This window comes from Colossoma macropomum, unplaced genomic scaffold (genome assembly GCF_904425465.1).
Source record: "Colossoma macropomum unplaced genomic scaffold, Colossoma_macropomum, whole genome shotgun sequence".
NCBI lineage: Eukaryota > Metazoa > Chordata > Actinopteri > Characiformes > Serrasalmidae > Colossoma > Colossoma macropomum.
The window spans coordinates 42292047-42319809 of NW_023494795.1; the positions used below are offsets into that span (position 1 = coordinate 42292047).

Consider the following 27763-nt stretch of genomic DNA (forward strand, 5'->3'; position numbering starts at 1 on the left):
CACTCTCTCTCTCTCTCTCTCTGTTTCTCTCTCTCTCTCTCTCTCTCTCTCTCTCTCTCTCTGTGTCTATCTCTCTCTCTCTCTCCTTATCTGCCCCGCCCTGCTTCTGCTCTGTGCTGAATCTCCTCTGAAGCTGCTCATGTTCTCCCCTGATAAAGAACCGTGTTCCACCATCTTCTGCTGAGCTGATCACTATCTGCATGATCATATATGCAGTAACTGAATGAGTTTTGGCTGCTGACTGTGTTCAGCCCCCCTGGCACAGAGGGGGCAGTTATTTCACCAGTGTATGTGTATATATATATATATATATATATATCACTGGTGAAATAACTGAGAGAGAGAGAGAGAGAGAGAGAGAGAAAAGCTGAAAAATCCAGCTTAGACCAGTATGAATTTCATGGTTTATGCTAATCTGATGCTGGTTTAATTGGTCACCCAGCATGATCATGCTGGTGGACAAGCATACCCGTTTTTCTAGCATGTCTAAATGGTTCTTTGCAGGGTTAAAAGGTTCTTCAGGTTGATGGAGAATGTGTCATGCATGCTTCTTTATGTTGCCAAAAAAGGGTTCTGATACTGTTACAATGTTAAGCATGTTACAGTAGAAGAACCCTTTTTGGTGCTTTATAGAACCATTTTTAAAAAGGTTCTATAGAGAACCATATACATGTTCTCTACCAATCTGAAGAACCACTGTCTTTACTAAAGAACTCTTGAAGAACCATCTCTTTTAAGAGTGTATTTATTGTAATGTTAGCGTTGTGCTTCCTGCCCAGATAAAAGGCTTTATGTATGATTTCCTCAATGGCCTGAGGCCTTTGCCCTGTACTGTATGCTGGGGAAATTCCCTCTCTGAGAGTCGGAGAACGGCCTGGCGCCTTAACCCATCACTCCGAACACACACCGCGCTTCACGTCTCCACTCTGTCTTTAAATGGAGCATGTTCAGAGTGTTTGGGGTTATTCTGGTCTCCCAGGTGTCAGTTCCTGCCCCATTTGTCCCAACCAGGATACCCAACCTCCTCCCCACCACCGAGAAAAACTGTCTGAGCCATGGACGACTTCAACCAGCTGCACAAAACACACACACACACACACACACACACACACACACACACACACACACACACAGACACACACACACACACACACACACAGACGGGCGTCTCTCAAAGACCTGAGTGTGTGATGACAAGTCAGAAGAGCCAAATAAAACATGCTATTTCAGACCAGCATCAGAGAGAGAGAGAGAGAGAGAGAGAGAGAGAGAGAGAGAGAGAGAGACTCAGACAATCTCTCTGCAAATATACACATATTGTCTGTGTATATGACAAATATGCTATATGCACTCAGACTGCATATGATATATACACGCAAAGACTGTATATATGACGTTATCTACACATTTATTGACTGTATATATAATATAGACACTCAATGACTGTATATATGATATATGTTATACATACACTCATTGACTGTAAATATATATGATATATAGTCTCATTGATTGTATATATGATATATAAGATATATACACTCATTGACTGTATATATGGTATATATACACTCATTGACTGTAAATTTGACATGTGATATATATTCTTATTGATTGTATATGATATATACACGCTCATTGACTGTAAATATGATATATATGATAGATATTCTCACTGATTGTATATAAGATATAAATTATATATACATTCATTGTATATATGATATATATTATGTATACACTCGTTGATTGTATATATGATATAAACTATACACTCATTGTATATTTGATATTTATGATACATACTCTCACTGACTCTAGATGACATATGATATATACACTTATTGGTTGGAATGTGCAGACACTGTTGCATTCACTGGATGTCAGTGACAAAAAAACTGGAAATGCAAGCAAAGCATAGAATAGAATAGAATAGAATAGAATAGAACAGAATAGAATAGAATCTATTGTAAAGCGTTCTCAGTATATTTTGCTATAGGTCTCTCTGCCCTGTCCTGTTCTCCCCCTCAAGTCCAATCATTTATCACATCTCTCTCTCTCTGTTCTCTCTGTCACTCCCCGTCGTCCTCTCTCTGCTTCTCTCCCTCTCTGTCTCTCTCCATCTGTGCAGTGTTAATGACAGGTTAAGCGTAGAGGGAGCAGCAGGCAGTGCCAGGCTCCGTGCCACCGCTGGGATGGCACAGGGTCCATGGACCAGGCCTCGTCCATCTGTCTGTGGAAGAGGGGTCAAAAGTCAGGGACCTGTTTCTGCCGGCCAGACGCTATTTTTCACCACACCTCAGAGGTTTGGAGTGAATAAAACCTTCCAAAAAAAACCCACATCTTCTTCAGTAACTCAGATGAAGAGGGAAAAATGAGGGGTAAAACGAAAAACGAAGGCAGGCCTGAACACTCAAAAGGACGCCTCTGTCCGCTGGTTTAGTGAAATATGAGCTATGAAAAATGTGTAAAAATGTTAGATTTATTAATTCACTAGGATATTTGGACAGCTGTACAGAGTCAGGTTCAGTTTTGGACAGTACAAGTGTAACGGGGGATGGGGAGGGGTCCTCCCATGTTTCCAAAATGAATGGGTTCGTATTAGGTATGTTCAGTCAATGAACTGATCAGCTCACCACCCAATGAGCACTCAGGAATGCCAACCAATCAGCACTCAGCAGCAGTAACACCAACCAGCGAACCAGTTGACAACAAACAAGACATCAAACTGTAGCAGTAATGCCAACCAATCAGCGCTCAGTATAAGTAAAGCCAACCAATCAGCACTCAGTAGCAGTAATGCCAACCAATCAGCACTCAGTAGCAGTAATGCTAACCAATCAGCACTCAGTAGCTGTAATGCCAACCAATCAGCACTCAGTAGCAGTAACGCTAACCAATCAGCACTCAGTAGCAGTAATGCCGACCAGTCAGCACTCAGTAGCAGTAATGCTAACCAATCAGCTCTCAGTATCAGTAAAGCTAACCAATCAGCACTCAGTAGCAGTAAAGCCAACCAATCAGCTCTCAGTATCAGTAATGCTAACCAATCAGCTCTCAGTATCAGTAAAGCCAACCAATCAGCACTCAGTAGCAGTAATGCTAAAAAATCTGCTCTCAGTAGCAGTAATGCTAACCAATCAGCTCTCAGTAGCAGTAATGATAACCAATCAGCTCTCAGTATCAGTAAAGCCAACCAATCAGCACTCAGTAGCAGTAATGCTAAAAAATCTGCTCTCAGTAGCAGTAATGCTAACCAATCAGCTCTCAGTAGCAGTAATGATAACCAATCAGCTCTCAGTATCAGTAAAGCCAACCAATCTGCTCTCAGTAGCAGTAATGCTAAAAAATCAGCTCTCAGTATCAGTAAAGCCAACCAATCAGCACTCAGTAGCAGTAATGCTAACCAATCAGCTCTCAGTAGCAGTAATGCTAACCAATCAGCTCTCAGTAGCAGTAATGTTAACCAATCAGCTCTCAGTATCAGTAAAGCCAACCAATCAGCTCTCAGTAGCAGTAATGCTAACCAATCAGCTCTCAGTATCAGTAAAGCCAACCAATCAGCACTCAGTAGCAGTAATGCTAACCAATCAGCTCTCAGTAACAGTAATGCTAACCAATCAGCTCTCAGTAGCAGTAATGTTAACCAATCAGCTCTCAGTAGCAGTAATGTTAACCAATCAGCTCTCAGTACACTACAGAAACTCCCAACTCAACCTTTTTTCCTGAGCGCTCTGTCTTTGATGCACAATCCAGATGCACTGATGCCAGAAAGGGCATTTTTTCGAGTGTGTGTTCCGCCAGCGAAGCAGCCACAGATCAATCAGATCCATCGATACCCCTGACCACAGCCAATAACAGCAGATCCTGAATGTAATCTCATTAAATTGAGACTAATTGGGGGTCAATCGGTGGGTTATTGACCCCTCTAAAATCTAATCCAAAATAAAGTGCTTTCCATTAGTCTGAAAGAAACCGCACTGTACTGAACTTCAGATCAGCCGCTTAACGATCCCAACAGTTTGCCCCGCCCACACAATCTGACTGGTTGAAAAAAGTTTCACCTGTGTTGTCGCGTCTCATAACAGCATGGTTTTTCAACTTGACCACTGGTTGCTAAGAGACAACAGTAGCCATAACTTGCCACTTGCAGTGGAACTACTTTTCTGGCGTAAGTAAATAAACTGCTACATATATTTACGAAGATTGTTCACGGCTTCCTTGCTACGCTGTTTTCTTCACTTTGCAAAGCTATTGTATAAAAGTATGTACATTATGTTACACAAGTAAAGGTTATTAAGATTAATTGTCATACAGTTTTTACTGTTTAACTTTCACGAGTCGCCAATCATGCATGCGTGATCCAATCGAGTGGCTGGTTTCAGACGTCACCAAAGTCATGTTGAGCGTTGCTGTGAATGTCCATCGAAAGTAGTGGCTTGAAATGTTTTGATTTTTTGTTTGGTGTTGAAAAACCAAGTAAAACCACCATAGGATGATGAAAAATCATATTCATGCATTCGTAAAAGTATGCAAAGTGGAAAGAGGCTGCTGTGGCATTTATCATTTATCATAATATCTTTGTTATTTTTTTGTCATGTGAAGAAATATGGGTAACACTTTCTATGAATGTCACCTTTGTAAGCATCTATAAACACATTCATAACATATTATATTGCATTCATAAGGCATTATAAACATGGCTATAAATATTTATTAAAATGCATTGCATGTTATAGCCATGTTTATTATGCATTATGAATTGTTAACATAATACATTATAAGTACTGATCATAAATTATAAGAGCTCATAAGTGGTATTTGTCTGCTCTAAGTAAAGTGAAGCGTACTGTACTAAAGCCTCCTCCAGTGTTCAGAGTGAGGCTTCAAGTTGAAGTATTTACTGAAGGATTTACTGAAACACTAAAACATTCACAGTAAAGCACATTACAGGCTTCAAATGTCAGAGTTTAAACTAGAGCTGCCCTCAGTGTTTTACCCAATGTGGGAAAGGTAATGTTCACCACCGTTAGCTTGGTATTTGTCTTTACTTTACGCTCTCCAAGCTGGGACTGACTTCTTTGGCACTGACAGTATAACATGTTATCAACGCTACTTATAATGCATTATATTAACAATTCATAATGTATAATAAACATGGCTATAAAGTGTAATTCAGTGTAATTCGTTTTTATAAATGTTTATAATCATGTTTATAGTGCCGTATGAAGGCATTATAACATGTTATAAATGTGTTTATAGATGCTTACAAATGTGACATTCATAGAAAGTGTTACCGAAATATGTTATATGTTATATTATATATATTTCAATATCTGATTTTATGTGTTTTGTGTGTGTTTTTGGGGTCCAGCATGTTGATACAGTCTATCAATGTGAAAAATGAACTGTGAGATCATACAGGTGATGTGCTGAAAAAAAAAAATACTATATTGGCATGGTAAGTATTTTTAATGTATTAAAAATTTAAAAAGTATTTTTAATAATCAATGTAAAAGTGTTATAAAATGGCCAAAATAGATTCACAAGGTTAAACACTGTGGACTCATGATCAGCACTATAATAATAGATTAATAAGATTCCAGTCTGACTGAGTCACAGAGCCAGTGTAGCCACCAAATGTGTGTCAGCCACAAAGCTGAGTGTTTATATAGCTTTTACATCATCGTCCTGGACTTCACACAGCAACAAAGCTCATTACTGTACCAGCCTTTGCAGAGTAACGACTCCAGCGCTGCTGAAGTCTCTGAGGAGTCTCATTTACTGCTCGCGACAATAAAAGTATACTTGTAATTTTATATTAAACTATTTTCCGTGCCACAGAGTATGATGTGATTGGTCTAAAGCGATGTATAGATAGAGTCACATATTTTGTTGATTTATTTTCTGAATTTATTATAATTGGAAAAATAACATAAAATAAGATAAAATGTGGCCTGTGCAAAAGTGAAGGCACATTTTACATTTTCTGTTTTTCCAATATGTTAAACTCAGCAAACAAATCAAATTTATAAATTTATAAATATATTATTTATAAAATTACAAATAGTGCTAAAATTTGCAGAAAAAAGTTATTTTTTATGTTAATGTCATTTGACTGAGGGTGCTCAAACTTTTGCATATGACTGTGTCCCTTAGATGAATAGCTAACATAAATCGGTTGATTTGTATTTTGAAATAAAAGCAATTTCTCTTCTGTTCACAATCAAATTTGGATTTTCTGCTGTTTTGTTGGAAAATCAGCGGTCATGTGACCAAAAGGCAGAATCTTATAAATGAAGTGATAAAAACTCAATTTGATAGGTCTTTAGATTTGTGCTCAATAGCGGCTTAAATACTCCTCATGTGATCATTTGGAAGAAATGGAGGAATATTTTAAACTCTTCAGCACACTGGAGTCCAGTTTACAGCAATTAGACAAGTTAGTGATGTCATTTTTCTGTTCAATTTAAATGCTAAACTCTTAAAAAAGACAGTTCTTCAAGGGTTCTTTAGTACTCCTATAAAGAACCACGAACACTCAAAAAACCATTTGCATGATTAAATGGTTTTTCATATTAATATAGCAACACAATGTAACTATAACAGAACCCTTTTGGTGCTATATAGAACTATTTTCAAAAAGATTCTGTACAGAACCAAATAAAACACATTCCTTATCAATCTGAAGAACGATTTAAGCATGAAATGGTTCTATATAGAACTCATGGTTCTAAATAGAACCATTCACTTTACTTAAGAACCCTTAAAGAACCATCGTTTTTAAGGGTGTAAGTAAAAATGTTGCTTATAGTAGTTATCGTCCAACGTAATTACGTCATGACATGTTTGATTTGCATGGTTACATAAGGAATAACAGTTACATTGGATTGACATTCTGTATGGATAAGCTCAAATCTGCAGATTTGCCGTTTTTCTGTCTGTTTTGATTTCAAAAATGGCTAAAATACGGCAAAAAAAAGTACAGAACGGACTAAAAGCACATTAACGATTTATTAAATTCAAATTACAATAAAATAGCTCCTGTTTTAGGCCACATACAAACACTGATTGAAAGAGAACAACTTCTCCACTTATTTCTATGAACTACAAGTCAGAAACAATTCACATAACACAGGTAGCTCACCTGTCGCAGCGCGGGCCGGCATATCCAGGTTGGCACTGGTCACAGATCAGCTGACCGTGGGCATCCTGGTGACAGGTTGGACTGAAGCTGTGGTGTTTTTGAGCGAACGCCGATGCCAAAAGAAAGAAAAGAAAAGAGAAACGGATCAAAAACACCATCCTTCCCTTCCTCACAAGCACTTCCACATCTCTGGGACACTTTCAGGAGAGGAAGAGAGGAAGAGAGAGAGAGCCAGATCCCAAATTTAGCGTGCTGCTATGCAGTGAGGAAGACAGGGTCAGGTTTCTTTGGCTATTTCCGACAGCGCCGGATTCCTAGCCAGGTCAGTTTTTTGGGAATGCAGGGCTGGGGGGGGCTCTTTCTTTAGCCCCTCTGCCCAGGGCAGTGGAATGTTCAGCTGCCAGGTTCTGTTGCCCCCGGGGCCAAAAGTTCCTGCCTGACCGGCAGGGATTAGCCATTAGCATGCTAGAGTGGAGTGATTGTTAGCCTAGCGCTCTCAGTCAGGCCGCAGCTACAGCGCTGGGGGAAATCGCAGGGATATATCGCAGATCAGTATCTATTAGAGCACTGTAAGTGTGAAAACAGCACACGGCCGCGATTTTGCTGACTGTCGCAGCGACACGGAGGGAAATCTAAACTGAACACGACATCGCATTGGCAATAATTGCTGCATTAGCGATATTAGCACATTAGCAATGTTACAGTAATTAGTCTGGTTGTTTTTAGAAAGCTGAGTGAGACGAATCAGTCAAAGTGTTTCTGTACAATGCAAAAACGAATTCAGCTAATTGGTGCTTGGCTAACACAGACTTCCAGACATGCTCACTACAATAAAAGTATACAGTAATGCTTTCTATGAATGTCACGTTTGTAAGCATCTATAAATACCTTCATAACATATTCTTATGCATTCATAAGGCATCATAAACATGGCTTTAAATATTTATAAAAATGCATTGCATGTTATAGCCATGCTTATTATGCATTATGAATTGTTAACATAATGCATTGTAAGTAGTGTTCATAACAAATTATAAGAGCTCATAAGTCGTATTTGTCCGCTCTAAGTAAAGTGAAGCGTACTGTACTAAAGCCTCCTCCAGTGTTCAGAGTGAGGCTTCAAGTTGAAGTATTTACTGAAGGATTTACTGAAACACTAAAACATTCACAGTAAAGCACATTACAGGCTTCAAATGTCAGAGTTTAAACTAGAGCTGCATCAGTGTTTTACCCAGTGTGGGAAAGGTAATGTACACCACCGTTAGCTTGGCACTACCTTAACACTGCATATCCAATAGAATGCTAGCATAAATTAGCATTACTGTACTGTAGTGTAGTTACAGAGTAAAGGGTTCTAGTGCTTGACATTAGAACCACTGAGGGAACAAATTACAATGACAGCACTCTACTATCCCACCTCTCCCTCTGCAGGCCTTCACTCCACAGTAACTTCACGCTCAAATAAAATACTGGAAATCTCAGGGTGTAAATAAACTCTGTATTTGTCTTTACTTTATGCTCTCCAAGCTGGGACTGACTTCTTTGGCTCTGAAAGTATAACATGTTATTAACACTACTTATAATACATTATATTAACAAACCTTAATGTATAATAAACATGGCTATAAAGTGTAATTCAGTGTAATTCATTTTTAATTCATGTTTATAATGCCTTATGAATGCATTATAACATGTCATAAATGTGTTTATAGATGCTTACAAACGTGACATTCATAGAAAGTGTTACCAAGTATATTTGTAATTTTATGTTAAGCTATTCATGGCCCTATATTTGGTATGAATTGGAGAAATGCCACAGAATGTGCTCTGATTGGTTGATGTATAGTTACAGTCGCATGTTTTGTTGATTTGTTTATTTGCTGAATTTTTTTAATCACATTCGACTGGGGTGCTCAAACTTTTGCCTGCGACTGTGCACCTTAGATTAACAGCTAACAGTAATCAGTTGATTTTTATTTTGTATTAAAAGCAGTTTTCATATTTCTGTTCACAGTCAAATTACTAAAAACTAAGAATTAAAATCTTACAAATAAATTTATGTCAGAAATTCACAAACGAGCAAACATCTAACTGTGGCTCATTTTTCTTGTAGTGCTTTTCATTTTTAAACATTGGAAATTCCCACTAACTTTCATTCAACGCTTGAGTTAAAAAGTTATGCTAGATTCTTAAAAAACACGGTTCTTCAAGGGTTCCTTAGTAGTTTTACATAGAACTCTGAATACTCAAAGAGCCATTTGCATGACTAAATGGTTCTTTGCATGGTAAAATGGCTCTTCAGATTGATATAGCAACACAATGTCGAGTTTGTAACTATAGCAGAACACTTTTTGGTGCTACACAGAACCATTTTCAAAAAGGTTCAATACATATCCATATAAAACAGATTCCCTGCCAGTCTGAAGAACTATTACACCATGCACAGGACCATTTAAGCATGAAATGGTTCCATATAGAACTTATGGTTCTAAGTAGAACCATTCACTTTACTAAAGATCCCTCTTTTTTTAAGAGTATCAGTAAACTAGTAGGGAAAAATTTAGCTCATAAAAACCTTAGAATAGTGTAACAACCCAATCGGTTAAGACTATTTTGGATTTTTTAACTCTCTCAGGTCTAGAATGTTGTATACGACATCAAAGGATGCCATACATAAAGAAACTTACTTTAGATTTATGGAAAATGTGTAAAATACAACTTTATAAATTATACTATATAAATAATCCGGACTTTCAGATGAAACAGACCAATAAGCGTTTCCACAGCGATCTGAATTCTAAAAATGTGTGAACACTCACTCAGAAACCACTATAAAGGCAGCATTGTGCCTCTTTTATGCAGTGATAGGAAACATAGTAGCTCTCAGAAACATCCAGTTCCACATCATGTCTATTTTACTGACCAGCGAGGACATGCATGTCTAGCAGCTACTCTGGGGACAGATTTGAATCAGTTAAAGGGGACACAAACATGATGAATCAACATTAGGTGAGATAAGATTAAACTAACTGACCTCTGCAGTTAGAATTAACCCAGTTCTGAGTAATAACGGTAACACTTTATTTGAAGGGTGTCTACATAACACATTCATAACATCTTACATAAACACTTCATAACATGTTCATGAATGTTTTAATCAACATTCATAAAGTATATATGTGTGTTACATGAAATGAATAAGGACTCATTTTACTGACAGACATTTTTCAAAATAAAAGCGTTAATTTTTTATTTAAAAAACTATTATTTTCAGTAAAGCGCCTGATTTCTGGACAGCTTACTACTTTTTTTTTTTACCTCACTTTACTTTACTACTACTTTGCATTGCAATTTAAAGATCCACATAACATGCATTTCTGTAGGTTTAACTTCCATCACTTTTGAGGTAAAAAAAAAAACAGAATTTGTCTTATTAAATTTATTTATCTATTTATTATACACTCTGGACAGATCGCCAGTCCATCACAGGGCAGGGAGAAAGAATAACAAAGTGCAAAGTATAAATACTTAAGAAAAAAACAAATGATTAAAAGAAGTTGAAAGTACAGGTGAAATGTGTCAAAGCACTTAATGACCAGAGGAGCAAAGCCTGCCCAGAAATGAGACGTTTCACTGAAAATAATATAGATTTTCAAAATAAGAAAGAGGACTTTTATTTTGAAAAATGTCTGTCAGTAAAGTCTGTCAGTAAAATCACACAGTAGTCCACATTAAAATAATATAGTACAGGTGAAATGTGTCAAAGCACTTAAAGACCAGAGGATTAAAGCTGCCCAGAAATGAGACGTTTCACTGAAAATAATATAGATTTTCTAAATAAGAGGACTTTTATTTTGAAAAAAGTCTGTCAGTAAAATGACACAGTAGTCCACATTAATATCATGTAAAACATGTATGCATAATGAATGTTTAAATAAAAATTCATGAACACGTTATGAAGCGTTTATGTAAGATGTTATGAATGTGTTATGTAGACACCCTTTAAATAAAGTGTTACCGAAATGACCGTGTCAAATGACTCAATGAAGGACACAGACTTGTTTGCGGGAGCGTGTAGGGGGCAGGCGCATGGCTGGCAGTCGCTGGCTGTTCCTTTGGTGGCGTCACCATAATAACCGGGAGCACACTTGTCGCAGCGTGGACCTGTGGTGTGGTGTTTACAGCCCTATAAAACACACACAGATTCCTTTAAAACAGAGACACACAGAGTCTGTGCACACTTGCACACACACACACACACACACACACACACACACACACACACACACACACACACATTCCTTTTGCACAATCTTCTACACACAAAGATAAATATCTATTTATAAACATGGACATTTTCCCGAGGTGCCCTTTATTTTCTCTCTGAAATCTCTAGTATACAACCTTATGTTTCCAGGCTCATATATTCCCTTATTTTCATGGAAAACAGCCTTATGTTCCCATGTTTCCCTGATCATATTTCATATGTCCATTCCTCTGTTTATATATTCAGTAAAAATCTGAAATTGTGTTTCTGTACATGCTTTTTCCAAGTAGACTGCCTTATTAAAGCACACTTCCCGGAATGGGAATTGCACTACAATGGAGTTTTTGAGCACATGAGCCTCAACACCAACATCCACCCTCTATTTCAACACTGTTTTTAACAGTCCCCCATCGACTCGCCCTCCCATTTCCCTTTCTACCATCTCAGGTTCATTACTTTATTCTGATAACTTGCTTGACTGGCTAATTAGCTCACTGAGGCTAGCCTAGCCGAGACAAAGTGCATTCCGATTGAAAATTCTGCTCCTCGTTGTTCTCTGCATTGCCATGATGTTAAACATGACCTCGGGAACCTTTTCATAGGTTCTCTTGATGTTCCATATGGGGACTCCAGGAACATTGGACCTTGGGAACATAGGACCATAAGAATATAGGACTCTAGGAACACTGGAGAAAATAAGATATTGGGAAGATAGGATCCTGGAAACATGAGATCTTAGAAACATAAGACCTTAAGAACATAGGACTCTGGGAACATGGGACTCTGGGAACAAAAGAGCTGAGGAATATATGACTCCAGGAACACTGGACCTTGAGAACATAAGACCTTGGAAACATAGGTCCTTGAGAACATAAGGCTCTGGGAACATGAGATCTTAGAAACATAAGACCTTAGGAACATAAAATCTTAGAGGGCCTTGGGAACATAAGACCTTAGGAACATAGGACTCCAGGAAATTGGACCTTGAGATCATAGGACCTTGGGAACATATGACCCTGGGAACATAAGACCTTAGGAACATAGGACTCCAGGAAACTGGATCTTGAGAACATAGGACCTTGGGAACATATGACCTTAGGAATATAGGACTCCAGGAACATCGCACCTTGAGAACAAAGGACCTTGGGAACATAGGACCTTAGCGATATAAGACTGCAGGATCACTGGACCTTGAGAAAGTAAGACCTTGGGAAGATAGGATGCTGGAAACATAATATCTTAGAAACATAGGACCTTGGGAAAATAGGACTCTGGGAATATAAGATCTTAGGAATATACAATTCCATGAACACTGGACCTTGAGAACATAGGAACTTGGGAGCATAAGACCTTGGGAACAAAGGACATTGGAAACATAAAATCTTAGAAAAATAGGACCTTAGGAAAATACAACTTCAGAACGTTGGACCTTGAGAACACTAGACCTTGGGAACATAAGACCTTGGGAACATAGAATCTTGGAAACATAAGACCTTAGCAATATACCATTCCAGGAACATTGGACCTTGAGAATATAGGAGCTTGGGAACATAAGATCTTAGAAGCATAGGACCCTGGGAATATAAGACCTCAGGAATATATGATTCCAGAAACACTGGACCTTGAGAGCATAGGAACTTGGGAACATAAGACCTTGGGAACAAAGGATCTTGGGAACATAGGACCATGGGAACATAAAACCTTAGGAATACAGGACTCCAGAAACACTGTACTTCAAGAACATAGAACATTGGGAACATAAGACATTAGAAACATAGGATCGTGGGATCATAGGATGTTGGGAACATATGACCTTGGGAATATTGGTCTCATAGGACTCGAGACTTGAGAATACAGGACTCTTGGAACAAAAGTACACAAGCACTGCTAAAACATTACTATCCATCCATTATGTGATGAAACATATTTAATGCAAGTACACGAACACAAAGCATCGAGATTATGTAGCTGCAGTTATGCTGGATGGAATAACAGAAGATCCTGGATTTTCAGCTACACTAGCCTTGCAGTTGCAGAACTGCAGACACTGAACATGTCTTGGCTGAAGGACTGTTTGCCTGATTGAGATTGATTTTTCACCAAACGTTTGCTTTAAGTGGAGATCAAGTTCATAAACCCTGATCTGAAGACTGTGTTTGAATCAGCAGACTTTTGTGACGCTTCTCAGGAAAAAAAGGAACCTTTTTTGGTGTTTGTGTATAAACATGCTCTGAAGAACTTCTCCAAAGCAAACTATAACACTGGATTTGGTGTGCTGTATAGTTGGCAAGTCTCCAGAATGTTCCTCCCTATTCACAGCTGTTCATTTCATTCATTTCCAGTTTATCAACATTCAAAAACCCAATTTTCAGTGTTGGCATTTCCTGGGTTTGGGGCTTTATTTTGTGAAAAGACGAGGGGAACCCACAGCTCCCCCCGTCCTCCACCCCATCTGTACGGTGGGTGATTTGTAGAATAATCGGGAGTGACTCCAGGAGTGTATGTCACCTGATTAAACATTATGTGGCGGCACAGGGCCAAACGGCGGCGGCGCTGGCAGCTAATGAAATGAGATGTGCTGTTTTTTTAGGCTCTTCCACGCTTCGTCAGGCGCAATAAACCCTGCAGAGTGTATTAGTGATGTCTATTCAGCAAACACACACTAGAGGGAGAATGGAGAGAGTAGACGGAGGAGGTGTGATGAAAAATAGATAAAATAAAAGAAAGAAAGAAAGAAAAAAGATACTTAAAAAGTTCACAAATTCATGAGAGATGCCATACCCTTTAACAAATACACAGAAATCACACAGGACGTTGCACTCTCACAGATACACAACATCAAATAAGATGGTCTACTATGCATAACCATCACATAAGACACGATACAATTTTACCAATGCATCAGCATCACATTAGACGCTGTACTATTTCCACAATGCATAAGCATCACGTGAGATGCTGTACTATATCACCAATGCATAACCATCACGTGAGATGCTGTACTATTTCCTCAATGCATTACAATCATGTGAGATGCTGTACTATTTCCACAATGCATAAGCATCACGTGAGATGCTCTACTATGTCACCAATGCATAACCATCACGTGAGACGCTGTACTATTTCCTCAATGCATTACAATCATGTGAGGCGCTGTACTATTTCCCAAATACATAAGCATCATGTGAGATGCTGTACTATATCACCAATGCATAAACATCACCTGAGACGCTCTACTATTTTACCAATGCGTAACCATCATGTGAGATGCTCTACTATTTCACCAATGCATAACCACCACGTGAGACGCTCTACTATTTCACCAACGCAAAACCATCACGTGAGACACTGTACTATATCACCAACGCATAACCATCACGTGAAACACTGCACTATATCACTAATGCATAACCATCACGTGAGACACTGTACTTTCACCAGTGCATAACCATCACGTGAAACACTGTACTATATCACTAATGCATAACCATCACGTGAAACACTGTACTATATCACTAATGCATAACCATCACGTGAGACACTGTACTTTCACCAACGCAAAACCATCACGTGAGACACTGTACTATATCACCAACGCATAACCATCACGTGAAACACTGTACTATATCACTAATGCATAACCATCACGTGAAACACTGTACTATATCACTAATGCATAACCATCACGTGAGACACTGTACTATATCACCAATGCATAACCATCTTGTGAGACGCTGTACTATTTCACCAGTGCATAACCATCACATAAGACATTGTACTGTCTTACAAGTGCACAACTTGTGAAATGCTGTACTCTCTAATAAAAACACAATCATCACATGAGACACTGTGCTCTTCCATGTATAGACAACCATTAGATGAAGCATTGTTCTGTCTCACAAATACATAACCATCACGTGAGACATTGTTTTGTCTTATAAACACACATCTATCATGTGCAGAGATTCTGTACTATTTCACTAATACACTTCCAAAATATCTTAGCAAGTGAAAACATCTTAAACATGATTGATCTCATTATGAGACTGTTCTAAAAATATTATAAGATTATTCAACTTATTTCTAGACATTTTACTAGTTTTAAGCCATTTTTTTCTATTCAAAGTGTCATAATCCTTTGGCAGATGGTTTAACTTGTTTTGAGAAATAATGCAGAGAGTTTTATTCAATTAAAAAATAATGTCTAAAACAAGTAATCTGCCAATGTATTAATACATTTTCAAGTAAAAAATGTCCAGAAATAAGTTAAACAATATTATAACATTTATACAACAGCAAAATAAGAAATATTAGATATACTGACTACATTTAAGATGCTTTTACTTGCTAAGATACCATTTTTTCAGTGTATATGACCATCATATAGGGCATCGTACTGTCTCACAAAACTCATCCATCATGTGAGTCTAAATAACTTCAAAATAGATGCAGCATGACAAATCGCATGACGCACAAACCCACGCTAAGCTGCAGTATTCTAACAAAACTGACCATGACATTCTGTCCAAGATCATATAAAGAACATTAAACAACACTGTGTGCCATTCTTGTGGTCATAATGGCTGTTCAGCATCAAAGGTCAAAGCATTGTTGTATTGTGAGGGTCATATGAAAGAATGGATAAACAAGTGAGGACTAACACAAAAGAATGAGAGAGAGAGAGAGAGAGAGAGAGAGAGAGAGAGAGAGGTAAAAATAAAAAACAGAAACAATAAACAACAACGACCACAATACACAACAAAGTACTGAAAGGCTCACACACACACACACACACACACACCACACACACACACACACACACATACGTTGTCTAATACTTACCAGGCAGTGTCCGGTGACATCATCGCAGTGTGTTGCGTGTCCATGGCACTGGCACGGCTCACACACTCCCTGATGCACAGTCCCATTAACCCTTCTGTAGCCCTCTGCACACACCTGCACAATACAACACACAACATACACATTTATCTACTCTCACTGTCCATTTAATCAGCTCCACTGACCATATAGTTTCACTCTGTACTTCTACAGTTACAGACTGTAGTCCATCTGTTTCTCTGACACTTTGTTACCCTGTTCTTTAATGACCAAGTACCCCACATGACCCCCACAGAGCAGTTTTAGTGTGTGTTGCACTGGTACAAGTGGATCAGACACAGCAGTGCTGCTGGAGTTTTTAAACACTGTGTCCACTCACTGTCCACTCTATTAGACACTCCTACCTTGTCAGTCCACCTTGTAGATGTAAAGTCAGAGACGATAGCTCATCTGCTGCTGCACAGTTTGTGTTGGTCATCCTCTAGTCCTTCATCAGTGGACACAGTACGCTGCCCACAGGACGCTGTTGGCTGGATATTTTTGGTTGGTGGACTATTCTCAGTCCAGCAGCGACACTGAGGTGTTTAAAAACTCCAGCAGCACTGCTGTGTCTGATCCGCTCAGACCAGCACAACACACACTAACACACCACCACCACGTCAGTGTTACTGCAGAGCTGAGAATGATCCACCACACAAATAGTCCCTGCTCTGTGAGGGTCCATGGGGGTACTGACCACTGAAGAACAGGGTAAAAGGGGGCTAACAAAGTATCAGAGAAACAGATGGACTACAGTCTGTAACTGTAGAACTACAAAGTGCACCTATATAGTAAGTGGAGCTGATAAAATGGACTGAGTGTAGAGTGGTTTTAATGGTATGGCTGATCTGTGCATGTGTACATATGGAATATATCCCATACTAATTGTATACTTGTAATAATAATATGCATGTGCTTATAATAACTTAACAACAACCACAATTAAAATCTTTCTTACAGATGTTCTCTGATGGCTTATGAAGTCTGAATCTGTTTATATGAGAATGATGATCAGTCAAAGAGCTAATAAAAAACAAAAGATCAGCGCTGAAGCTTTTTTTTTGTAGAAAGGAGATAAAAACAGAGCGATTTATTTATAGCGTGATGGGTTTTACTCGTTAATGGCTCTGAGCTCGTAACCTGTTTTCGCTGACATTAATTAATCCAGCAGAGCTGTAATTGATGTATCACGGTTAGAGTCTGAAGACTTCAGTATCTAATGAAGAGGAGATCTGCAGCTGTCAGTGTGAGAGCAGCTGAAGGTTAAACACGCACAGAGAGACAAGGGGAAACATCTGGAGAGAGGAGAGGTGTGTGTTCCTGTCTGCTGGAATACACACAGTACAGTGCAAATATCAGAGACCACCCTTCATTTCATTCGTTTCCCATTGTGTACAGTTCGTTCATGTTTGATCATGACGTGTCTGAGCGGATTAGATATAAAATAATACACTTGCGTAAGGAAGGAAAGTAAAACTGGAGATCACAAACTGATTAAAGGCTCCAGAGAAAATGAGACTCCTAACAACCACCTGGAAGACCTGATACACCCTTTTAAAAAGGATGGTTCGTCAGGGGCTTTATAAAAAGAAAATGGTTCCGTAAAGAACCATGAACACTCAAAGAACCACTTGGATCCTTAGATGGTTCTTTGCACCATGAAATGGTTCTTCAGATTGATGGAGAACGTGTTGTATATGGTTCTACATAGCACCAAAAATGGTTATTCTGTTGTTACAAGCTTGATATCACAACAATACACTCTTTAAAAAGATGGTTCTTCAGCGGTTCTTTAGTAAAGAAAATGCTCATATAGAACCATGGACACTCAAAGAACCCTTTAATCATGCAAAGGCTCTTCACATTGATGGAAAACATGCATTAATGTGCTACAGTCGGTTCCATATAGAACCTTTTTGGTTCTGTATAGCACCCAAAAGCGTTCAAGCTTGACAGTGTGACAACAGAAGAACCCTTGAAGCACCATCTTTTAAAGAGTGTAGAAGAACCCTTTAATGAGGACAAACCCTTTGTTCATGCAAAAGGTTCTTTGAGTGTTCATGGACCTAAGTAGAACCATTTTCTTTACTAAAGAACCCTTGAAGAAGCATTTTTTAAAGAGTGTACAACACACACTCCATCAATCTGAAGAACCTTTTACCATATAAAGAACCATCTAATCATGCAAAGGGTTCTTTGAGTGTTCATAGTTTTAAATAGAACCATTTCCTTTACGAGAGAACCCTAGAAGAACCATCCTTTTTCAGTGTGTACTTCTAAGACCAAACTTTTTTCTGACTGGAATGTGTGTGTGTGTCCGTCCATAGACACACACACACACACACACACACACACACACACACACACACACACACACACTCTTTACTGCTGTGGTAGACGGATATTACAAACGACCGCTCCAATCCCATCACACTCGTTTTTTTCCCTCGTTTCCTGCCTCTCACTGCGGTGCGCTCTGACCCTGTCAACACCATGCCAACCTGCACTGTCATTCTGCACCGGAGGAGAGGAACGAGAGAGGAGGGAGCAGAGGAGGAGTGGACAGGAGGGACAAGAGAAAGGAAAAAGAGGAGAGGAAGAAAGACAGGGGGAAAGGTGAAGAAAAAAGTGAAGGAAACAATTTAGGGGAAAAGAAAAAAGAGGAGAAAATAGATAAAGAACAGAGGAGAAAAAAACAAGAGAGGAGAGAAGAGCAAAGGAGGAGAGCAGAAAAGACAGGAGGGAAAGAGACAACAAAACGAATGGAGACACAGGGAGAAAGAGAAAAGAGAAAAACATGAAAGAAAGGAGGAACAGAGATGTAAAAGAGGGGACAAGGACAAGAAAAGAGAAAAGAAAGAGAAGATGCAGAAAAAGAAAAGAGGGGAGGAGAAGAGAAAAAAGGAAAGTGGAAGAAGAAAGAAACAAAAATAAGGAAAACAAGAAAGAAGGAAAATAGAATAAAGAGGTAACGAGAAATGAGAACGAGTGGAGGAGAGAAGGATGATAGAAAACAAAGAAAGGTAAAAAAAAGAGGGAAATAGAAGAGAAAACAAGGAGAGGAGGAAAGACAAAATGGAAATCAATAGACAAAAAGAACAGAGGGCGAAAGACAGGGCATAAAAAGAAGGAAAAAAGGAGAAGATGAAAGACAGGAGGAGAGAAGTAAGAAAAGGAGGATAAGAAGAAAGACAGGAGGGAAAGATAAGAGAAAAAAGGAGAGTTGAAAAGACAGACGGGAAAGAGGAGAAAAGAGGAGCAAAGTAAAAGGAAAGAGAAGAGAAAAGAGGAGAAAGGACAGGAGGAAAAGAGAAAAGAAAGGTGGAGAGGAGCAAAGAACAAAGGAAGAGAGGAGTTGAGGAAGGAAAGGAGGCAGATGGAAGAGAAAAGGAGGAAAGGAGAGAAAAAAGGAGGAAAAGAGGAGAGAAACAGTAATTCTGTCCATTAAAAGAACTGTAAGCATTTACACCTCTCTTCTCTCTCTCTCTCTCATTTTGCTTCTTTATCTATCTATCTATCTATCTATCTATCTATCTATCTATCTATCTATCTATCTATCTATCTATCTATCTGTCTGTCTCTCATTCTCATTTTGCTTCTTTCTCTCTCTCTCTTCTCTCTCTCTCTGTCTCTCTCTCATTTCATTCTCTCTCTCTCTCTCTCTATCTATCTGTCTGTCTTTCTTTCTCATTTTGCTTCTTTCTCTCTATATATATATCTCACTCTCTCTCTCTCTCTCTCTCTCTCTCTCTCGTGCTGTTTCTTTCTCGTGCCTCTTTTCCCCCATTTTTTCTCATTTTCTCATCCTCCCTTTCTCTTTCTCCATCCCCATGCTCTGCGCTCCTCCTCTCTCTGATCCTGTTTTCCGCTCTGATGATGATGATGAGTGGAGATTCTGCTGAGATTTGGCCGAAGTGACCGCTTGCTGGGTCAGCACTGAGAGATCCAGGATCAATAGAGAGAGAGAGAGAGAGAGAGAGAGAGAGAGAGCTATAATAACTATCTGAAGGATTCACCTGACTCAGCCACCCCAAGTGCTGATACATTCTCACACCCACACTCACACTAGGCTCTCCGAACTGGAGGAACTTTTTCCACCAGAATTCAGAACTTCTACAACGACGGCGACATTAGTGTCTTAGAAAACGCCTAATAATGTCTGTTAAATATAAAAACATGTCATTTTTAAATAATTTATATTCGATATAATTACCACGCTTATTGTATTTAATTGTATTTATTGTACTTTATTGTAGTAGCAATATTATTTAATCGTTAAGTTTTGATTGGAAACAAAAATCTTCAAATGCTTAACTGAAAAATCATCCAATCAGGATTGTTTTCTCTGTTAGAAACATTCAAGCTGCTCTCCTATTGGGTTAGGAGCTGAACTGAAGGCCTTACATGTTAGATGATCTACCAACATAATTAGGATGTGACAGAGGAATCAACTAATCAGGCTTTGAATTACAATGGAACCTGAGAAAAAACGTCACTCTAGTCCTTCTGGAAGTTCTACATACGGCACTAACTGTGAATACGAGCTGTAGTCTAAGCAGGTTTGGGTCAGTGGTTAAGAATGGAAAACAGTGGCAGCAGCTCTACACACTTAAAAGAATATGGTTCTTCAAGGGTTCTTTAGTAAAGAAAATGGTTCTATATAGAAGCATTAATACTGAAAGGAAAGAAAAGTGTTCTTTGCATGGTGAAATGTTGTTTTAGATTGTTGGAAAATGTGCGGTATATGGTTCGATACAGCACTGTTTTGAAAAGGGTTCTTTATAGCACCAAAAAGTGTTCTTCTATTGTTACATGCTGGAAACGTAACAATAGTAGAACCCTTTTGGTGCCATATAGAACCATATACAACGCATTCTCCATCAATCTGAAGAACCATTTCACCATGAAAAAAGAACAATTTAAGCATGAAATGGTTCAGTACAACCAAAACTCCTCCCAGTACAACCAAAACTCCCCCCAGTACAACCAAAACTCCTCTCAATACAACCAAAATACCTCCCAGTACAACTGAAACTCCTCCAAGTACAACTGAAACTCCTCCCAGTACAACCAAAACTCCTTTCAGTACAACCAAAACACCTCCCAGTACAACTGAAACTCCTCCTATACAATCGAAACTCCTCCCAGTACAACAGAACCTCCTCCCAGTGCAACTGAAACTCCTTCCAGTACACCTAAAACTCCTCCCACTACACCTAAAACTCCTCCCAGTACAACCAAAACTCCTCCCAGTGCAACTGAAATTCCTTTCGGTACACCTAAAACTCCTCCCAGTACACCTAAAACTCCTCCTGGTACAACCAAAACTCTGAAACTCTCATCAGGAAACAATCCTGATACTCGACACATGAAGTGACCAGGTATAAACGGGGTCTCAGCAATTGTTACAACCAGCCTGCCTACAGGGTGCGCTGTGACATTTACACTCATGCTGCCAAAATTGTTTCTGGAAATTGCTTGCATGAAATGTGACTCTTGCTAAAGTACATACTTAGAAAGACGGTTCTTCAAGTGTTTTTAAGTAAAGCCAATGGTTCTGTTTAGAACCACGAATTCTATAAAGAACCATTTGCAAGCTTATATGATTCTTTGCATGGTCAAATCGTTCTTCAGATGGAGAATGTGTTGTATATGGTTCTGCATGGCAGCAAAAAGGGTTCTTCTATTGTTACTAGCTTGATTAAATATAATATAAATGATCTAAAAAGAACCACTGATTTTACTAAAGAACCCTTGAAGAACCATCTTTTTAGGTGCATACTTTCAAAATTATTTAGCAACAACCTAGATGTGTCAGGTGTTCCCTACAGAAGAACAATGGAAGTGTGAGGTTTGTTTACCTCACAGGATGTTCCACTGTAACTGTGAGGACAGTCACACATCTCCACTGCAGTGGCCTCAACGTCAGAGCTGGAGTCTTCAGAGGCGACTTCCACAGAGACCGAGCCCAACCTACACACACACACACACACACACACACACACACACACACACACACAAACACACACACACACACACAATGCAAAACCGAAATGTAATCACAACAGTGAAGCCCAGAAAGATCTCTCAGCTGTGACTCTACAAGCCTGCAGTTCTGTGGGCTCCACCTGTAGATGGTGCTGTTTCCCCAGCAGCCGGAGGCTCTGATGAGCAGGCGGCTCAGCTTCCCCAGGGCAGTGAGGAACTCTCTCTTACTGACCGGCCAACCAGAGCTCATGTGCTGGAAACTCCCGGGCTTCAGGTGACCCGCCTCACATCGTCCAGAACCTCATCGGTACTGATCAGACGCAGACCGCCGCCCTGGTGGACAGAGAGGAAAGGGCCCTATTTACCCTATTAATTATTCACAGAGGGAAGAAGAACCAGATCAGTAGAGATTTCCATGTAGTGCACTAGGCAGGGAGTGTGGATGTCTAGTGCACTATGTAGGGTGTAGTAGGAGCCTTTCTTTCATGGCTTTTGTAGTGCACTAGACATGAAGTACAGATATCTAGTGTACTAAGTAGAGTGTAAAAGAAGCCAGGAAGTAGGCAGGAAGTATGGATGTCTAGTGCACTATGTAGGGTGTAGTAGGAGCCTTTCTCTCATGGCTTTTGTAGTGCACTAGACATGAAGTACAGATGTCTAGTGTACTAAGTAGAGTGTAAAAGAAGCCTTTTTTCATGGCTTTTGTAGTGCACTAGGCAGGAAGTATGGATATCTAGTGTACTATGTAGGGTGTAGTAGGAGCCTGAATTATAATAGCTTTTGTAGTGCACTTGACATGAAGTACAGATGTCTAGTGTACTATGTAGGGTGTAGTAGGAGCCTTTCTTTCATGGCTTTTGTAGTGCACTAGGCAGGAAGTATGGATGTCTAGTGTACTATGTAGGGTGTAGTAGGAGCCTGAATTATAATAGCTTTTGTAGTGCACTACGTAGGGTTGAGAAAAAGCCTTTATGTCATGGCCTTTGTAGTGCACCTTGTAGAGAGTAGCATTTTTAGTGCACTCTGTAGGGTGCAGAAGAAGCCTTGATGTAATGCTGTTTGTAGCGCACCACGTAGGGGGTGGGGATATGTAGTACACTATGTAGGGTGTAGAAGAAGCCTTTACTTCACAGCATTTGTTTAGCAGCCTTCATGTCATGGTCTATATGGTGCACTCTGTAGGGTGTAGGGAGCCATTTGAGATTCAGGTGTCTGTCAGAGTCTCTCTGCTTACACTGCTTTTCTCTCTCTCCCTGAGAAGAAATGATGGAGGGATGAAGGTATTAAGGGGTTTGTATTCGCTTTGGGTTTGTGTGTGCATGTGTGTGTGTGTGTGTGCGCGTGTGTGTGGGTAATGTGAAAAGATGTGGAAATTGAAGTGTGTGTGTCTGTGGAATGAGACAGAAAGAGAGAGAGAGTTAGAGGGAGAGTTAGAGAGAGAGAGAGACTTTAAATGGGTTTTGGACAACAAGGTGATTTATTCATCGTAGAAGTGTGTGTGTGTGTGTGTGTGCGTGTGTATATGTATGTGTGTGTGTGTGTGTGCGTGTGTGTGTGTGTGTGTGTGTATATGTATGTGTGTGTGTGTGTGTGTGTGTGTGTATGTATGTGTGTGTGTGTGTGTGTGTGTGTGTGTGTGTTGACGCAATGATGAGTAACTCTGAACTCTCCGGTTTCTCCGACATCGTGAGCGGAATCATCCTGGAGGATTATGGGCTATGATTTCTGTTCGTTTATTTGCCACCCCACTGACTGCTGGGAAATGAGGCGTCGTGGACACACACACACACTCAGAAGAGGCTGTGTGAATGAGGATTTATGGGAACTGTACTTTCTGTTTGCCCTGAGTTAATGAAGTGTGCACATGCAAAACAGGGTTTAACCATCAATAATGACCTGCTGCACACACACACGCATGCGTTTGTTTTACTATATGTAGTGAGGACCAACACTGTTTCTGGATTACTGTAGCCAAGTAATGCTGTGCCCAGACCAAAACCTAACCCTAACCTCAGCAACCTACACTTAACCTTAACCTCAGTGACCTACAACAAAACCTACCCTGACCTCAGTAACCTACATCTTATACTAAGCCTAATCTCAGTAATCTTCACCTAAACCTAACCTTAACATCTGTAACCTAATCCTAACCCTAATCTCAGTAATCTTAACCTAACCTGAACCTCAGTAATCTACACCTAAACCTACCCCTAACCTGAGTGATGTACTCTTAAATTTAACCATAATCTCATTAACCTACATGTAAACCTAAACCTAATCTTAGTAACCTACACCTAAACCTCACACGAACCTCAATAACCTACACTTAAACCTAAACCTCACCTTAAACCTCAGTAACCTAAACCTAACCCTAATGGTTGGTTAGGATGTAAGCAGAGTCATTCAGAGTGGTTGGACGTTTTAAAGAAACTTATGGTTTAGATTTATTTTACAGTGGTGCTGATAGGAACCAGGGGTTGCCATGACTACAACACAGATATAGACATTTTATTTACTATCCAGAACCACCAGTGAACCTACACGAGTCTTCTGAGTCTATATGGAATGTTGATGATGATTAAATCTGAAAAAAAAATGTTTTCTTCAGGAACTATTTCCTCACAGCGCCCTGCATATTATGTATCCCTCCACCATGAATGGAGTTTAAAGCCAAAAATCTTCTCAAAACTATCATAAAACAGCGTCTCAGTCATCAGGCAGTGAATTCATAACCATTTCATGTAGTAACTTTCTGTGAGGGAGCTTTTAGAGGTGGACGTCTGGTTCCTATCACCACCACTGTGAACAGTTCTGACTCGGTAAGTTTCTCTAGAACAGAGCGTTTCACACCAAACCACTCTGAGCGACTCTGTTTACATCTCAACCATTTAATTATGCTTATTTTTTTTTATTAATTTTGAAAACTTGGTGGAATTCCCCTGCAATACAGTACTGTTTTAGTTCATCTGCTAATGATACAATAGTTGGTGTGATTTGGATGAAATGCTTATCTAGGATCAGTTCTTACGTTTAATATCCTCACAGTCACAAACAGACCGACACAGTGAGCGAAGCTGAGAGCTGACAGCGCGTCGATTTTTCAATGGAGGACGAAACTCAGCGAGAGGAGGCCTCTTTATTAGCTCATTTAAAACATCGCGCGACCGTCTCTGAGCGTTTCTCTTAAAGAGATCAATCCCATCACCTCCACTCCGCTTTATTTGATGTTCCTGCTCGTCTGTGTGCAGCACTGATAGCATGAAGTCACTCATACTGTCAGCTGTGTTTGGCTTAGAAATGAGCAACTATGGAAACAAGAGCTTCTCCTTCACTGCACTTTCCTCTGAACTCATCTACTGAATACAAAGCTCTCTTCTCTTCTTTTCTCTTCTCTTCTCGTCTCTTCTCGTCTCGTCTCGTCTCTTTTCTTCTCTTCTCGTCTCTTCTCTTCTCTTCTCATCTCGTCTCTTCTCTTCTCGTCTCTTCTCTTCTCTTCTCTTCTCGTCTCGTCTCTTTTCTTCTCTTCTCTTCTCTTCTCGTCTCTTCTCTTCTCGTCTCGTCTCGTCTCTTTTCTTCTCTTCTCGTCTCGTCTCTTCTCTTCTCGTCTCTTCTCTTCTCTTCTCTTCTCGTCTCTTCTCTTCTCGTCTCTTCTCGTCTCGTCTCTTTTCTTCTCTTCTCGTCTCGTCTTGTCTCTTCTCTTCTGCTCTCTTCTCGTCCTGTCTTGTCTCTTCTCTTCTGCTCTCTTCTCTTCTCTCCTCATTTTCTCTTCTCTTCTCTTCTGATCTCATCTCATCTCATCTTGTCTCATCTCTTCTCTTCTGATCTCTTCTCTCATTTTCTCTTCTCTTCTCTTCAAGTCTCATCTCGTCTCTTCTTGCTCTCCTTCCCTCTCTCTCACTCAGTCCCTCCCACCTCTCTCTCCCTTTGTCTCTCTCCCTCTCTCTCCTGCACCCCCCTCTATTAAAATAATATGACACATAATTAAAAACTTCCTATCTATCTATCTATCTATCTATCTATCTATCTATCTATCTATCTATTCAGCTCTATTGTAATGTAATAATACATTATTAAAAGCTTCTACTGTTGTTCTTTATTTGTCTTTTGGCCCTCGGCCCACCACAAACATCGGACCTTAGCCCCCGAAAACGAAAAGTTTGGGCACCCCTTCTGCACACTGAGGAAACACCCACCTCAATTATGACATCAGAGCTGTCTGTGAATTCATTCAGTCCGTCTGCATCCTCCGAGTCGCAGGAGACGGTGTAGGTTAAACGTCCTCCGTACGCCAACATCTGCAAACACACAGAAACACGGCGACGCTGCAGGTGAGAAACACAACGCGCTGCTTTCCCATCGAACGGCTAATGTGTTTTAAATTTCTCTGTTTTTAGCGTATCGATTGGGCCCAATTGCTCCGAAATGGAAAAGCAGGTTATGATGGGAGAAAAAAATGACCCAATTACACTAAATTACCTGCACTGACACACCTAATCACTGTTCCAGAGAGTGGGCAGATAGGCCACACACTCCTCCCCTCTGTCCCTTCATCTTATCTCCTCTCCTCCTCTTTCCTTCACTCCTTCACCTTTTCTACGCTCTCTTTCTCCGCGCTCTCCCTCTGAGGCTCCGGGTGAGAGGGTTACTGTGCTACTGAGTCTTCTATTGTTCCCTCCTACACACAGGCTTCTGCAGTCCTCCAGCAGAGCTGAATAGACTGAGTGAAGCGCAGCAGCACTCGGATATTATTCAACTCTAACCCTGAGAATGTTCACTTATCGGCAGCAATAACAACATCAGGCTGTGTTCCTATTTGAATGATTTGAGTCGAGGTTCATTCAAACGTGGAGAAACTGTGCGGAAAGTGCAGATTCCGAACTTTCAATCTGTACAACTTTAGTGTCTGTGATGAGGAGATACTTCTATGTTATGATTTACAGGATGTAAACACAGAACAATCACTACGTTTCAAAAGTTTGGAATCACTGATTACAATAAAATGAAACCAAATTTGTTTCAAATAAATTTACGAGGAGATACGAGGTTTTGTTCTGACAACAGCGATGTGTATATATATATTTGCTTATATATATATATATATATATATATATATATATATATATATATAAGCAAAGGAATAAAAACTGCTCTTTACTTTGAATGTAAGTCCATGAAACCAAACTTTTTTCTCAAGTCATTTTCAATCACTTTTGGTCCATTCTTCACAAAATTTGCATAGAATTTAAAGGGCAACAGGCGATTTTAAATTATGTCAAAAACTAAAAAAACAACAAAAATGTATATTATATATGACTGTGGTGAGTTATTCTAACACGCAGCACATTCTGAAAGTATGTTTGGTCATTAAAGTCATTATTGTCAATTATCCAGGCACTGCAAGTTTGTTTTTTACAGAAGAAACGGTCAAACACCAGCGCTATTCTCCCTCAGAACCCCATAAATCCGCTCAGCCAATCAGCGCA

General features: G+C 39.6%; 1 protein-coding gene across 1 annotated transcript in view; it reads right to left on the bottom strand.

Annotated features, from left to right (window-relative positions):
• lama2 (laminin, alpha 2) overlaps positions 1-27763 on the bottom strand; it is a 253651-nt gene that overhangs the window by 106699 nt on the left and 119189 nt on the right. Inside the window, exons 13-19 of the mRNA XM_036582814.1 lie at positions 26474-26575; positions 22602-22613; positions 22421-22569; positions 22154-22265; positions 16257-16370; positions 11206-11333; positions 7148-7234 (exon numbers count right to left, since the gene is read on the bottom strand). Coding sequence (XP_036438707.1) covers positions 7148-7234; positions 11206-11333; positions 16257-16370; positions 22154-22265; positions 22421-22569; positions 22602-22613; positions 26474-26575 — 704 coding nt within the window. The remainder of the gene's footprint in view (positions 1-7147; positions 7235-11205; positions 11334-16256; positions 16371-22153; positions 22266-22420; positions 22570-22601; positions 22614-26473; positions 26576-27763) is intronic.